Raw genomic sequence first — 16,073 nt, forward strand, 5'->3', positions numbered from 1 at the left:
AGGGGGGGGTGGGTAAGTGAAGGGGGAGGGGGGGTGGGGTAAGTGAAGGGGGAGGGGGGGGGGTGGGGTAAGTGAAGGGGGAGGGGTGGAATGAAGGGGGGGTGGGTAAGTGAAGTGGGGTAAGTGAAGGGGGAGGGGGGGTGGGGTAAGTGAAGGGGGGTGGAGGGGGTGGGGTAAGTGAAGGGGGGTGGGGAAAAAGGGAGGGGGGGTGGGGTAAGTGAAGGGGGGGGGGGGATGGGGGGGTGGGGTAAGTGAAGGGGATGGGGGGGGTGGGGTAAGTGAAGGGGAGGGGGGGGTGGGGTAAGTGAAGGGGGAGGGGGGGGTGGGGTAAGTGAAGGGGGAGGGAGGAGGGGTGGGGTAAGTGAAGGGGGGGAGGGGGGTGGGGTAAGTGAAGTTGGAGGGGGGGGTGGGGTAAGTGAAGGGGTGGGGGGTGGGGTAAGTGAAGGGGGAGGGGGGGTGGGGTAAGTGAAGGGGGAGGGGGGTGGGGTAAGTGAAGGGGGGGGTGGGGTAAGTGAAGGGGGAGGGGGGGTGGGGTGGGGGAAGGGGGGTGTGGGGTAAGTGAAGGGGGAGGAGGGGGTGGGGTAAGTGGGGGGGGGTGGGGTAAGTGAAGGGGAGGGGGGTGGGGTAAGTGAAGGGGGGGTGGGGTAAGTGAAGGGGGGGTGGGGTAAGTGAAGGGGGAGGGGGGGTGGGGTAAGTGAAGGGCGAGGGGGGGGTGGGGTAAGTGAAGGGGGGGTGGGGAAGTGAAGGGGCAGGGGGGTGGGGTAAGTGAAGGGGGAGGGGCGGGTGGGGTAAGTGAAGGGGGAGGGGGGGTGGGCTAAGTGCAGGGGGGGAGGGGATGGGGTAAGTGAAGGGGGGGGGAGGGGGTGGGGTAAGTGAAGGGGGGGAGGGGGTGCGGTAAGTGAAGGGGGGGAGGGGGTGGGGGGAGGGGTGGGGTAAGTGAAGGGAGGGAGGGGGTGGGGTAAGTGAAGGGGGGGAGGGGGTGGGGTAAGTGAAGGGGGGGAGGGGGTGGGGTAAGTGAAGGGGGGGGAGGGGGTGGTGTAAGTGAAGGGGGGGAGGGGGTGAGGTAAGTGAAGGGGGGGAGCGGGTGGCGTAAGTGAAGGGGGGGGGGTGGGGTAAGTGAAGGGGGGGGTGGGGTAAGTGAAGGGGGGAGGGGGTGGGGTTAAGTGAAGGTGGGGGAGGGGGTGGGGTAAGTGAATGGGGGAGGGGGTGCGGTAAGTGAAGGGGGGGAGGGGGTGGGGTAAGTGAAGGGGGGAGGGGGTGGGGTAAGTGAAGGGGGGAGGGGTGGGGTAAGTGAAGGGGGGAGGGGGTGGGGTAAGTGAAGGGGGGAGGGGGTGGGGTAAGTGAAGGAGGGGAGGGGGTGGGGTAAGTGAAGGGGGGAGGGGGTGGGGTAAGTGAAGGGGGAGGGAGGGGGGTGGGGGGTGGGGTAAGTGAAGTGGGGGAGGGGGTGGGGTAAGTGAAGGGGGGAGGAGGGGTAAGTGAAGGGGGGTGTAAGTGAAGGGGGAGGGGGTAAGTGAAGGGGGAGGGGGTGCTAAGTGAAGGGGGGTAAGTGAAGGGTGGGGTAAGTGGAGGGGGAGGTGGGTAAGTAAAGGGGGGCGGGGGGTAAGTGAAAGGGGGAGACAGGGTAAGTGAAGGGAGGAGGGGGGTTAAGTGAAGAGGGGGAGAGGGTAAGTGAAGGGGACGATGGTAAGTGAAGGGGTGGAGGGGGGTAAGTGATGGGGAGGGGGTATGTGAAGGGGAGCAGGGGAAGTGAAGGGGAGAGTGGGATAAGAACATACCATAAGAAGAACATAAGAAATAGGAGCAGGAGTAGGCCATCTAGTCCCTCTAGCCTGCCCCGCCATTCAATAAGATCATGGCTGATCTGAAGTGGATCAGTTCCACTTACCCGCCTGATCCCCATAACCCCTAATTCCCTTACCGATCAGGAATCCATCTATCCGTGATTTAAACCATATTCAACGAGGTAGCCTCCACCACTTCAGTGGGCAGAGAATTCCAGAGATTCACCATCCTCTGAGAGAAGAAGTTCCTCCTCAACTCTGTCCTAAACTGACCCCCCTTTATTTTGAGGCTGTGCCTTCTAGTTCTAGCTTCCTTTCTAAGTGGAAAGAATTTCTCCACCTCTACCCTATCCAGCCCCTTCATTATCTTATAGGTCTCTATAAGATCCCCCCTCAGCCTTCTAAATTCCAACGAGTACAAACCCAATCTGCACAATCTCTCCTCATAATCAACACCCCTCATCTCCGGTATCAACCTGGTGAACCTTCTCGGCACTCCCTCCAAGGCCAATATATCCTTCCGCAAATAAGGGGATCAATACTGCACACAGTATTCCAGCTGCAGCCTCACCAATGCCCTGTACAGATGCAGCAAGACATCTCTGCTTTTATATTCTATCCCCCTTGCGATATAGACCAACATCCCATTTACCTTCTTGATCACCTGTTGCACCTGCAGACTGGGTTTTTGCGTCTCATGCACAAGGACTCCCCAGGTCCCTTTGCACAGTAGCATGATGTAATTTTTTTCCATTTAGATAATAATCCAATTTGCTGTTATTTCCTCCAAAGTGAATAACCTCGCATTTGTCAACGTTATACTCCATCTGCCAGATCCTCGCCCACTCACTCAGCCTGTCCAAATCTCTCTGCAGACCTTCTATGCCTTCCACACGATTCACTTTTCCACTTATCTTTGTGTCGTCTGCGATGAGTGAAGGGAGGAGAGGGGTTAAGTGAAGGGGGAGGGGGTAAGTGAAGGGGGAGGGGGTAAGTGAAGGGGGAGCAGGGTAAGTGAAGGGGGAGCGGGGTAAGTGAAGGGGGAGCAGGGTAAGTGAAGGGGGAGGGGGATAAGTGAAGGGGGAGGGGGGTAAATGAAGGGGGAGGGGCTAAGTGAAGGGGGAGGAGGGTACGTGAGGGGGGTGTGGGGTAAGTGAAAGGGGTGGTGCGGTAAGTAAAGGTGGAAGGGGGGTAAGTAAAGGGGGGAGGGGGTAAGTGGAGGGGGGTAAGTGAAGGGGGAGGGGGTAAGTGAAGGGGAGGGGGTAAGTGGAGGGGGGTAAGTGAAGAGGGAGGGGGTAAGTGAAGGGGAGGTGGTAAGTGAAGGGGGGGTAAGTGAAGGGGGAGGGGGGTAAGTGAAGGGAGGAGGGGGTAAGTGAAGGGAGGAGGGGGTAAGTGAAGGGAGGAGGGGGTAAGTGGAGGGGGCGGGCAGATAAGTGAAGGGGGAGTGGGTAAGTGGGGAGTGTAAGTGGAGGGGGAGGGGGTAAGTGGAGGGGGGAGGGCGTATGTGAAGGGGGTGGGGGTATTTGAAGGGGAGGGGGCAAGTGAAGCGGGGGAGGTTGGGATAAGTGAAGGGGAGAGGGAGATAAGTGAAAGGGGAGGGAGGTAAGTGAAGGGGGTAAGTGAAAGGGGAGGGGTAGGTGAAGGAGGGGTAAGTGAAGGGCGGAGGTGGGGTAAGTGAATGGGGGAAGGGGGATAAGTGAAGGGGTGGAGGGGGCGTAAGTGGAGGGGGATAAGTGAAGGGGGAGGGGGGTAAGTGAAGGGGAAAGGGGGGTAAGTGAAGGGGAAAGGGTGTAAGTGAAGGGAGGTAATTGAAGGGGTGGAGGGGGATAAGTGAAGGGGAGGGAGGTATGTGAAGGGGGGTAAGTGAAGGGGGGAGGGGGTAAGTGAGGGGTGCAAGGGGCGGTTAGTGAAGGGGGAGGGGGATAAGTGGAGGGCGCGGGGGTAAGTGGAGGGCGCGGGGGTAAGTGGAGGGCGCGGGGGTAAGTGGAAGGGCACGGGGGTAAGTGAAGGAGGTGGGGAGTAAGTGGAGGGGAGGAAGGTAAGTGAAGGTGCGGGAGGGGGGTAAGTGAAGGGGCGGGAGAGGGATAAGTGAAGAGGCGGGATGGGGTCAGTGAGGGAGTTAAGTGAAGGGGTTGGGTAAGTAAAGGGGGCAGGAGGGGGGTAAGTGAAGGGGGAGTGGGGTAAGTAGGGAGGGGCATAAGTGGGGAGGGGGGAGGGTATGTGGAGAGGGGGGAAGTGAAGGGGAGGTGGGGAAGTGAAGGGGTAAGTAAAGGGAGGGGTGGTAAGTAAAGGAGAAGGTAAAGGAGGGGGTAGGTAAGGGCGGATGGTGGTAAGTAAAGGGGGAGGAGCTGAGTAAGCAGAAGAGGAGGGGGTAACTAAGGGGGAGGGGGTAAGTAAGTAAGCGGGGGAGGGGGAGGGTGGCTATGAAGGAGATATGGTGGGGTGTCGGTGAGAAGCAGGGAGGGTATAAGACGGTGGGATAAAGGGAGGAAGGGGTTAAGGGGGTAAGGAGAGGGTAGTGAGGGTGTAAGTGCAGGGAGGGTAAGGAGGTAGGTTATATAGAAGGGAGGCGTTGTGGGTGAGAAGCAGGGGGGTTTAAGAGGGGGTGAGCTTTGGAGGGGGTAAGAATGGGATGAGGGGATGGGGTAAGGGGGAGGAGGGCAAGAAGTGAGGGGTTAAGAGGGGAGCAGGCATGGGGTGAGGGAATAGGAGTGGTGGTGAGGTCAGAGGGGGTGAAGGCAAGAGGGATAGAGACAAGAGGGGGAGGAGATGGGGTAATAGGGGAGAGATGGTAATGGGGTGAGGGGGAAGGGAAGGGAACAAGGGGTTAAGAGGGGAGCAGGGCAAGGGGGTAAAAGGGAAGGGCAGGGGGAAAATAGGGCAATATAGGGGACAAGAATGGGAAAGTGGAGGAGGGTAATGGGGAGGAGGTATTAGGAGGGAGTAAAAGATTGGAGGTGACGAGGGGCATGCAAGAGGTTATGGGGAGGGGTAGTATTAGAGGGAATGAAGGGAAGAATGATAAGTGGGAATGTGAGATGGGGTGGGTGGAAAAGGGAGAGAGATGGGCGAGAGGAGGAAATGGGAGGGTGGGGAGGGGGAGATGGAGGGATAAAGGGGAGGAGGAAATGGGGAGGGGTTAAGTGGCAGAGGATTGAGGAGGGGACTAAGGGGGAGGAAGAGATTGAAAGGGGTAAGGGGAGGATGGATGGTGTGGGACATATGGGGGAAAAGTGGATGGGGAATGAGTAAGGGGGAGAAGGTAAGGAGGCAGTGTGGAATAAAAGGGAGGGGGAAAGGTAAGGAGGTAATAGGAGAGGGCATTTGGGGGTGTAAGAGTGGGATTAAGGGGAGAGGAGAAATATGAGGGGGACGATGAGGGATGTGTGGTACGTGGGGAATTGGGAGAAGTAGACAGTAAGGGTAGAGGAGGTAAAGGGGATGGGGAGGGTTGGGGGTCAAGGGGATGGAGAGGGGGATAGCTGGGTAAGATAGCACAGAAGTTCAGAAGGTGGTGCTGGACTTGAGGGTTAGTGGTGGGGGTTGGATAGTGGATAGGGGTATGTGGTAAGGAAAATGGGTTGATTATGGGGCAGGTGTGGAGGTGGTTTGGAGATGTGGCTGAGAGTAGAGAGTAATGGGGATGGGATGGATTTAATATGAAGGTGGCACAAGTCTGTGTCCAAGCCCAAGAAGCAGGACTGCATGTAGCCTATCTGCTGCAAACTTCAAGTACTGTGTGCCACAGTCAGGAACGGAATGGGGTAGAGGCTGTTTTGGCGGCCCAGTCGCACCAGCACCTCTGGTCAATGTCAGCTCTGGTTTAGTGGTGATACCTCTTTCTCATGTATCTGAGTCAGAAGGTTTTGGGTCAAATCCCATGAAAGAGACTTAGCATTAAATCAAGACAGTGTCATCCTGCAGGTAAACCAAGGCTCCAAACAACTCGCGGACATTAATGGTCCAATGACACCATATAGGTGGCGACCTGGCCAATACCATTACTTAATAGCCAGATAATCTTTTCCGTTAGAGATTGTGGGAGCTTGCTGTGTGCACGTTGACTGGCACATCTCTTACATTCCAATAGTGGCTACTCTTCAAAAGTATTTTATTTTAATGTCCATGGTCATGAAATCTATTTATTAATGTCACAAGTAGGCTTACGTTAACACTACAATGAAGTTACTGTGAAAATCCCCTAGTCGCCACACTCCGGCGCTGGTTCAGGTACACTGAGGGGGAATTTAGCATGACCAATGCACCTAATCAGCACGTCTTTCAGACTGTGGGAGGAAACCGGAGCGCCCAGAGGAAACCCACGCAGACACGGGGAGAGCATGCAGACTCCATACAGACAGTGATCCAAGCCGGGAATGGAACCTGGGTCCCTGGCGCTGTGAGGCAGCAGTGCTAACCACTGTGCCACCATGCTATAGAAATGCAAGTCTTTTTTTCCTACTGTCTTAGTATAATGCTGAGGAACAACCAATTGTATGTACAGAGATGGGCGGCAAATGCTGGCCTGGGCGGCAAATGCTGGCCTAGTCAGCAATGCCCACATCCTGTGAATGATTTGATTTATTATTGTCACATGTATTAGGGTACAGTGAAAATTATTGTTTCTTGTGCGCTATACAGACAAAACATATCGTTCATAGAGCACATAGGAGAGAACGAAATGAGAGAGTGCAGAATGTAGTGTTACAGTCATAGCTAGGGTGTAGAGAAAGATCAACTTAATATATGGGAGGTCCATTCAAAAGTCCGATGGCAGCAGGGAAGAAGCTGTTTTTGAGTTCTTGAATAAATTGAAAAGATGTGATATGGCCCATCCTCAATCTTTCCTTTGTATACTCTCTTTTTCATCTACAATGTTTTTTTTAAGGCCAAATAAATAAAACACATGGAATGGTCATTCAGCCCATCCTTCCTGTGAATAGTATTTGGGAATCCAGATGCGATTAATTACATTAATAAATAAAACATGACTGCCCATCGTAGTGAGTTGGACCAACTGGAGATTCCGCACCTCTATCATGGCCGAATGGCTTCCTTCTGTTCCGTATGATTCTAAGAGTACTATGGTTGGGCATGTGACCTCAGTATTCATTTTCACATGGTATATTAATGTGGACTTCAAAGCTTCTCTGCACCATTTGGTAACAGGGTGAGGTGAAGAACATACTTTTTTCACTAGAATACAGATTTTGGAGAAATCTGATAATACGGTGTACAATTATGAAGGGATGGCTAAATTAAATGTAAGGGACTTAAAGCGAGATAGAATTCACTTCCAGGATAGGTGGTTGAGGTAGGTAATGTCAACATTCAAGATTGGATAGGTAGATGAAGAAAATGGGGTTGAAGTTTGATGGGAACAGATGAGTAAATATTGGGATATTTTCTGTGTGGAGCATAAATGCCAACACAGACAAGTTGGGCCGACTGGTCGTCTTCTCATGTTGTGATTTCTGTGTATTTCCTCCCTAAAATATCCACCTCCCTACTCCTCTCTCTTCCTATAAGACATTGTTTAAAGTCTACCTCTTTAATCAAAGTTTTGGTCAGGAGTTCTAATATCTCATTATCTGCCAGGTATGAAATATTGTTTGATAGTGTTCCTGTGAAACCCCACGGGATGTTTTATAGCAATAAGTATGCTATATAAAGGAGAAAGCTGCGTCCTATGTTCTGAAACTCGAATCAATGAGGCCAAAGAGATTCTGAGTAATAAAAATGTGCTGATGGGTATAATTAAGTCAGATTATAAACATGTGTTTCGGTCACTGAGGCCTTAAACCTAATCTCTTCAAGGTGATCCTAATGTTTGCATTAAAATTTTGCAGGATGTCTAATCACAATTAAGTTGCTGCTTTCCTCAATTTTTAGAAAGTTTCAACAATACATTTTTGCTAAAACAAATAGTCTGGATATCCAAATTTAAATGCCTTTGGACTGCAAGAACGTTGATTGAATCAGGCCCACTTAATTGTACATACCAACCATCAACATTTGACTGCTGCTCAAAAGAAGGGGGGAATGGCAATGGTTTAGCAAGAACAAAATTAGAAACCACTCTTGGTTGACAGCTGCCTATTCGAAGGCTGTTTGAGGCATGCATACTTTCTGTGTTTCTGAACTCAGTTCCATTTCTATCCAAATGAAAGAGAATCGTAGTGAATCTGAAAGCCATCAAGGAATTTGACTTGGAATTGTACTTTGTTACATTGTGGCATACCTATTGTGAGTTTTGGAAGACTGCAGAGTAATCAAAAAGAAATAGACTAGATTAGATTAGTTTAAAGAATTTGTCCAAAATTGCAGAGCAACCTAAGAACTGGGAGCAGTCTGCTTTCAGCAATTTATATAAAACTATTGATATAGTGGTCGCTGAGGTCGTGTCTGAAAGATGCCAAGTCACCAACTGAATGAAGAAAAACACGTATGATGGCCAATATTTGTTCCTGAGCTATCATCACTAAAACCCATTATCTGACCATCGAATTTGTTATTAGTGGAACCTTGCTGTGTGCAAATTGCTGCCTCATTTCTTATTTTACAACATTGGCTACAACACAAAAGTACTTAATTAATTGTGAAAATCCTTGAGGACATCCTGAAATTTGGAAAGGTACTCGGGAACAAACAGGAAACTGAGAATACCCAACCAATGTTTGAATTCCATGTGCGAATATATCTCCCAAAGCATTGCATTAGGGTGGCTGGAAGAACTTACTAAAAAGTGTAAGTTATGTTTTTCAATATTTTATTTGCACTGTAAATAATGGGAGTAATTTTAACTAGTGGAAGCCTTGTGGTGCATTGAGTAGTATTCTTGCCTCTGAGCTAGAACCTCTAGGTTCAACTCCTACTCCAGGCCTTTTGGCTAGGGAGGTGCATTCATAATATATCAACCTGTAAATGCTTCCGACATATGCCAATAGCGGTGGTAAGAATGGGAGGGATTCTTGGTCAGCTATTTGATGGAAGGAAATTGGAGCCTGTACCATCACTATCCATAGTTCCAGACTACAATATGCATGCAAACGTATATGTTGCCAAAGTAACCCAGACTCCTGAGGGGGGCAGTTTGCTGGAAGGTTGGAGTGGAATCAAATTGGTGCCAACTGCACAGGTTTGATCCCTGTTCTGGCTGGGGTGGATTCAGGTCCTGGCTCTGTGCCCTACCCATGGTGGAAGTTGTGGCACTGTGGGTTAGACCTGTCTTCAGGCAGGGAACTCGAGAAAAAGTAGAAATTTGAACCTAACCCAGCTCTTAGTAAACTGATGAGATCCGATCCATCAATTTCCTACTGGGAGTGTGGGATTAAAATTGTCCACAAGCAGCAGATAGCCAATTGAGACTATTAGGCTGTACTGACTGGAATTTTCTAGCTTGCGAATAAGCCCCCTGCAGTGGCTGAAACACAGCCAGAGAATGGAAGTAGTTTCCTGGCAGTAGCCACAGGCTGCCAGTGCTCCATTTCATTATTTAAGCATTCCCTTCTGTGTCCCTACCCCAGCTGACTTACAAATGGCCGCAGACCACCATGCGGAAGCAGACTGGCAGCTGTGATCATTTGTATTCTGAAAGATTTTTAAAATGCTGACAGTGTTTTCTCCACCTTGAGGCACCCTCTCTCCATTACCTGCACTGCAAGTTGCTACTGGACGGTTTTCTACTGGCCCTCCGGTGTTGGAAGCCTGCCACATAGCTTAGTTGAATGGCAAGAGTGCTCTCTAGCCATTAATTGGCCAATCCAACAGAAATTATGTTGGGCATGCCACACACGTGACATGATGGGTCAGGACCTGAAAATGATCCCTCTTTCAGTGGCCTGAGCCAAAAACAACCTGCCCTGGTGTGTAGATTTGTAGCTGCGATTTTTTTCCCCCGAATGTGCAACTGTGCAATCCCAAAAAGCAATCAAATGAGAGTTGGAGTGGGTTTGCTCCTAGGGCTGCTCTCGTGTACCTCCCAGTGGTTGCTCATGGAATACCAGTGGCAGACTTCTGAGAGGCAGGGAGCCTGCCTATTTTCCTGGTAAGGGATTGCAGGTGGTGCAGAGGGATTACAAAGGATAAAGCTAGATTTTTTTAAAAATGAAAGGAGCTATATTTTAATGAAGAGTTTATCCTAAGGAATTTTTATGTAGTGAATACCAGAATCAGAAACTATGTCGGTGGTTTTTAAAACAAAAAATGTTTGCAGCTTTGTAAGCAATGAGTATTTGATATAATTGCCAACTAGAATGGTTGAGTTGAAGGATTGCACGTTTGATCTGGTTGCTTAGATTCAGTTTGACAGAAATCCTTTAACAACCTCCAGTATATTTTCAGTCCAAATTACAATTTCTATAATTGATAGTATTGTAGGTATTGGGCGTAAAATGCAATTTTCAAGCTGAGACTTGAGCAGCCTGTTGTCAGCATATTATCATAGAAGTCACTTAATGTTTGTTGAACCAGGACACACCATATCCACAGTACTTTAATGTATGAGAAGTGTTCTGAGCATTTTGATGTTCTAAATTTCTGAAGATTCCAAGCCTGGATTTTCACTGAGTTGTGGAGACTCTGGGGATCTTTTAAAATGGCGGGTGGGAGCAAGTCCAGCCCCTGTATCCAACAGATCCTATTGCTGCCAGTGGGAGAATGGGGGCAGGATTTGACTCCCAAATATGGGATTCTTGAACTCAGCAGAGCCACTTGAACTCAGTGGATTACCATTCCTGGAAATTTGTTGAATTCCTTTCTGTGTGAACTAAGCTCAGCCAAAGTGGGAGTAGGATACTACAGTTGACTTCACTGTTTCTAGATTAGGGAGGGGAAAAGGTTCTTTGTATCCAGTAATCTCTATTGGAAATGCAGATGAGTGGATGCCAGGTGAGCATTGAATTAGATTCTGTTGTGGTGATCCTTGCAGTTGAATAATCCAATGACACTTGCAGTTAAGGTTCATGCGTTATGGAACCTGAAAGAGATGAGGGGGGACTGCTCACCTTCATTGATGTCTCAGCTGGAAATCACTGGAGTGAGCAAAAGAAATTAGCAACAAAAATAATGTGTGGCAAAATTTCCAAATTGAAGTGTCATCCTCATTTCTTAACAAGACCTAGCATTTATATAGACCTTTTAATGTGGTAAAATATTAAATAAATTTCATACTGGCAATGAAATTGAATCATTTATTTAGAGGCTTGGGAGGTGACCTGAGTGTATCTAGGATCAAGTTGGCACCAAAATGGCATGTGTGGTAATGGTAGTTTGGAACGGAGTCAATCATCCATGAGGCAGATTCAGTAACCTGATGTCTGAGCTCTTCAGGCTTTCAGTACTTCAGGGTTTGTTGATGAATGACCAGCCAGCCTGGATCATTGATAAGACTTAGAGGAACAAACTTGGAAGGTCTGGGATTCTCATCACTTGGCTTTAGATGACTGCAAGCCAATGCCATAATTAGTCGGTTTGTCCAGCTGGACAAGTGCTCTGTGCTGATGCATACCACACGTTCCAGTTCAAGGCAAAAGAAAAGTGTTTGATTAATCAAACATGTTCTATTTTAAAAAGCAATTAACTAAATAGTGTACTGCTTATTTAATCTGAACAGTATAGTAATAGCTGGTTAAACTCCAGCCTTTGCATACCGGGATCACCTAATAACTATTGTAATCCAGATGCACATGGCAAGGGATGCAAATGTAAAAGTTTGATATGGAATTCAAGCTAAGAGTTTCCTACCTAAAAATAAACTGTTTGGAGTATTCTGGTGCAACAGAAGTATGATCTCTACCTGAAATATAGTAACTTGACAACTTGATAAAAAGTAGGTAGACATTTACTCGTAATGACACTATTTACAAATTAATAACAATGAGACTGTTTAGAGTGCCTAATTACTACCAGTGATACAACAGAGCTTTGTTATTTCTAAATGACGATAAATGTCAGAAATGTTTGAATTGTTATTGACATATTGAAAAGAGAAATAACTTATTCATTTAATGCCTTTCACATCTTCAGAGCATCCAAAGTGAGTTGGTTTTGAATTGTACGCATTTATTATGTGTACAGCTCAATACCACAAATAGTAAAAATGACAAAGCTTTGATAGTGTTGGTTGAGTGATGTTGGCCCAAGAGCTCCCTACTCTTGAATAATTCCACGGGATCTTTCACATTCATGTGAACCATCGAGGTGTAGCCTTGGTTTACCATTTCCTCAGGAAGACGGCAAAATCCGAGTGCTCTCTCTACTGCACTGAAATATCAGCCCAAGATATGTGTTGATGTTGTGGAGAGGGACTGAAACCCACAATCTTTTGTAGGTGAAAATGCTGCCAATGAACCAAGTTGGAACTTGGTGTTTAATATCGTATTTATATTTAATTAAGGTTTGATTTGCATTTTCTTTTTACAATCTATTTTCTATCTTCACTTAGGTTGGTTGTCCTGTTAGTAATTCATTCGACTACCGCTGAAGGTTGAGCAAGTTTCTATTGCAGCGATGCCGTCAAATAAATTTGTCCTTAAGGTAAGGGTAATTACATTTTCCTTGAATTATATTTTTTCATGTATAATTTTGCTGTTATACTGTTATATAAAATCACTTCTTTGAATAGAGACTGCTTAGTTTGTAGTGATGATGTGGAGATGCCGGCGTTGGACTGGGGTAAACACAGTAAGAAGTCTCACAACACCAGGTTAAAGTCCAACAGGTTTATTTGGTAGCAAATACCATAAGCTTCGGAGCACAGTTCCTTCGTCAAATGGAGTGGATATCACTCCATCTGACGAAGGAGCTGTGCTCCGAAGCTTATGGTATTTGCTACCAAATAAACCTGTTGGACTTTAACCTGGTGTTGTGAGACTTCTTACTGTAGTTTGTAGTGGGCAGGGAAGAGGGAATTGCTGATAATACCCACATACACATGGAATGGAGTAAAGGGTTACTGCGCATGACTGAACGAGCCTCTTGACATAAAGGCTGAACTGTGCGCTTAGATTATCTCCACTGGGGGCTGACTGAGGCTGCCAGAGACTTCTTGAGTTAAGCACAATATTTGCTGTCATAAAGGAGTTATTTTCTTCAATGTTCCTATGCAACATGGTAATAATTCTCCTCCTCTTCTTGAAATTCTACTCCAACATGAGTCACTGATTTCATGAGTAAAGGGTAAGGGAAGAGAACTGGAGGGTTAAACGTATTATCTTTCCCACCTCATCTTAGCAAAAAAATAGCTTTTTATAATAGAAAATGTCGCATTTTATAAAGGTTGCATAAAAAAGTGATTGCAGTTGTTTTGATGAACTAATTTCTGCCTTTAGTTCTCTGCTAAACTGAATGATTCATCCTGGACATAGTCCCATTGGTTCTAATAACTGCCTAGCAAGTCACCCAATTGGCAATTGTTCATGTTTAAGGCCAAACAATGGAATTGCCAATTATTCTGCAATTGGGGGCAGGAGCATCACTGCTAATACTGTAGTGAGATTTTGTATGGCTGCTGAGAATTAAATTGAATACACAGCACAGAAACAAATCATTCAGTTTAGCCAGGCCGTGCCAGCATTTGTGCTCAGTTCGAGCTTTGTCCCACCCTTCTTTATCTAAGAGTATATTCCCTTCTCCCTCCTGAGATTATCCAGCTTCTCATTAAATGCTTCTACACTGTTTGTCTCAACCACTGTCTGTGGTGGAAAGTTCCTCAGGAAAATTGGGTGGTAGTACCCAAATTGGATTACCTGCGTTGGGAAAACTGTCCCCAATTAGTTTCATAGAATCATAGAATTTCTATAGTGCAGAAAGAGCCTGTTTGGCCCATTAAGTTAGCACCAACAACAATTCCACCCAGGCCCTATCCCCGTAACCCCATGTATTTACCCTGCTAATCTCCCTGACACTAAGTGGCAATTTAGCATGGCCAATCCACTTTACCTGCACATCTTTGGACTGGGGGAGGAAACTGGAGCACCGGGAGGAAACCCATGCAGACACAGGGAGAACGTGCAAGCTCCACAGAGACAGTTACCCAAGGCCAGAATTGAACCGGGTTCCTGGCGTTATGAGGCACCAGTGCTAGTCACTGTGCCACCCTCTTGGGGGGTTGGGGCTGAGACGGACCCAAAGTGGGAATCCTGGCTACTTGTGGTGGCCATAGATGTCACGGGTTTGGAAGGTGCTGTTGAAGGAGCCTTGGTAAGTTGCTGCAGTGCATCTTGTAGATGGTACACACTGCTGCCAGTGTGTGTCAGTGCTGGAGAGAGTGAATGTTTAAGGTTGTGGATGGGGTGCCAATCAAGTGGGTTCCTTTGTATTGTATGGTATCAAACGTCTTGATTAATATTGGAGCTGCACTCATTCAGGCAAGTGAAGAATAATCCATCACACTACTGCCTCACTAAGTCCAGATGAATGAACCCCGCAGACATATTTTATGACAGGACCAGGTGTGATGCTGGACTTAGCATCAGCAGCAATCATTTAAACAAATCAAAACAATACTAACATCTCTGTGGTCCTAGCCCACTACAACCCTGAATTTTCTATACTTGTGGCAGCTGATGCATCTGCAGCAAGACTGGGAGCAGGGTTATTCCAGATCCAAAGTGATGGCAAAAGAAATCCAGTTTACTATACGTCCAGGTCATTCACCAAGACTGAACAGCACTGTGCTTTATCAAAAATAAGCCTGGACCTGCAGTTTAAAATTGAGGCCAATCATAAGTCATTACTAACCTTATTGAAAACAAAAGAATTCACAAAGGTGCAATCAGGATTCAGCGATCCTGACTTGGTCTAATGCGATGTGACACTACTATGGAGTATGTTTAGTATAAATATAAGACTTTGGCTGATGCACTGCCCAAGATACTGGCCACTTACCCGACACGGTAAAATAAAACCTTCATAGCAGAAGTTGAAGCCTTCACAGCATTGACAGGAACAAACCAGAAGTTGCGCGAATTTGATGCAGCCAAAAAGCAAGAAAAACGCATCTAGATTTGTACGGGTACCCTGGATAAATGGCCATAGTACATTCCAAGCCATCCTGTCTTGTGGCAATATTTCAAATGTATCATAAATGACCCTCTGTATGTGATGCAAGACTGAGGTTATACCAAGCTCTCTGCTTGGAGGTCCTCCAAAAGATCCACCAAGTGTCAAGCCAGGGATCAGCAGTCAGTATAGTGGCTGGGGATTTCATACTCTATCAAAGAGCTGGTCTTCAACCACGTCATCTGCGCCATTTACGAACAGGAGCACAAGGAGTGACTTCTGCCCTCCTTCCCATCCAGGCCTTGGGAACAACATGGCAAGGATTTGTTCAACTCTAAAGGGAAAACGTTTCTTATTGTAGTAGACTATTATTCCCACTGGATAGAGGTGCAAAAGCTTACATGGCCTCACCTCTGAAGCTGCTATTAACTTCTTGAAGAAAATGTTCTCTCCACATGGCATTCCAGACTTTTTTATCCCTAATGATGGACCACAATTTGCAACATGTGCTTCTAATCCTGCGCAGCATTGTCTGAATTTGTGCATGCCACAAGTTCCCCAAAATGCCCTCAGTCTAAAAGAGAAACTGAGTGAGGAGATGCATTATAAAAGCCCTACTGAAGAAGAATGGCAACTTAGTTCATTCTGCTCAGGTATCGCTCCACATCATGACACAATGGGTTTGCCCCATTCGAGCTTCTGATGGGCCACAGGCTAAAGATACAGCTTCCTTTCTGGCCCTGCACCTTGCTACCAAATGGAAGACCATGATCAAGCTGGAAGAAGGAAGGGCTCATTTAGATAATGGCATATGGCTCAAGACCTTCCGATTGTTGTTACAGGAGAGAGGGTATGGATTTGAGGTCAGAACCGTGCTGGTAAAGTAATTGAGATGCTACAGCAACTGATAGTGTATCTGGTGAAGATGCAGCCAGGAATCATTGGAAGGAACAAATCTGCCTTAATTTCAATGGACATAAAACCATTAAAAGCACGGGCAGAATACCCGTGCTTTTAATGGTTTTATGTCCATAGAACCACATATGCTTTGTCTGTATAGCGCGCAAGAAACAATACTTTTTGCTGCATACTAATACATATGACAATAATAAATCAAATCAAAAACATATGAGCAAAACCAGGAATCTCAACCCCCCCAAACTGACCTCAGAGTAACAGGATTCCCATCAAGGAACTCCACGTTTGTTCAGGATGACTGGTGAAACCACCAAAGAGACTTTTCTTTAAGAAAAGAAACTTTGGGGTGAGGTGTAGGAGAATGTGTGTGTA

The 16,073-nt window shown here is 47.3% G+C and overlaps 1 protein-coding gene across 1 annotated transcript in view; it reads left to right on the top strand.

The window, feature by feature from the left end:
* The first annotated feature begins 12,225 nt into the window (after positions 1 to 12,225).
* slx4ip (SLX4 interacting protein) overlaps positions 12,226 to 16,073 on the top strand; it is a 111,411-nt gene continuing 107,563 nt past the window's right edge. The window contains 1 exon segment of the mRNA XM_078230357.1: positions 12,226 to 12,317. Coding sequence (XP_078086483.1) covers positions 12,291 to 12,317 — 27 coding nt within the window. The 5' untranslated portion in view covers positions 12,226 to 12,290.

This window comes from Mustelus asterias, chromosome 15 (assembly GCF_964213995.1).
Source record: "Mustelus asterias chromosome 15, sMusAst1.hap1.1, whole genome shotgun sequence".
NCBI lineage: Eukaryota > Metazoa > Chordata > Chondrichthyes > Carcharhiniformes > Triakidae > Mustelus > Mustelus asterias.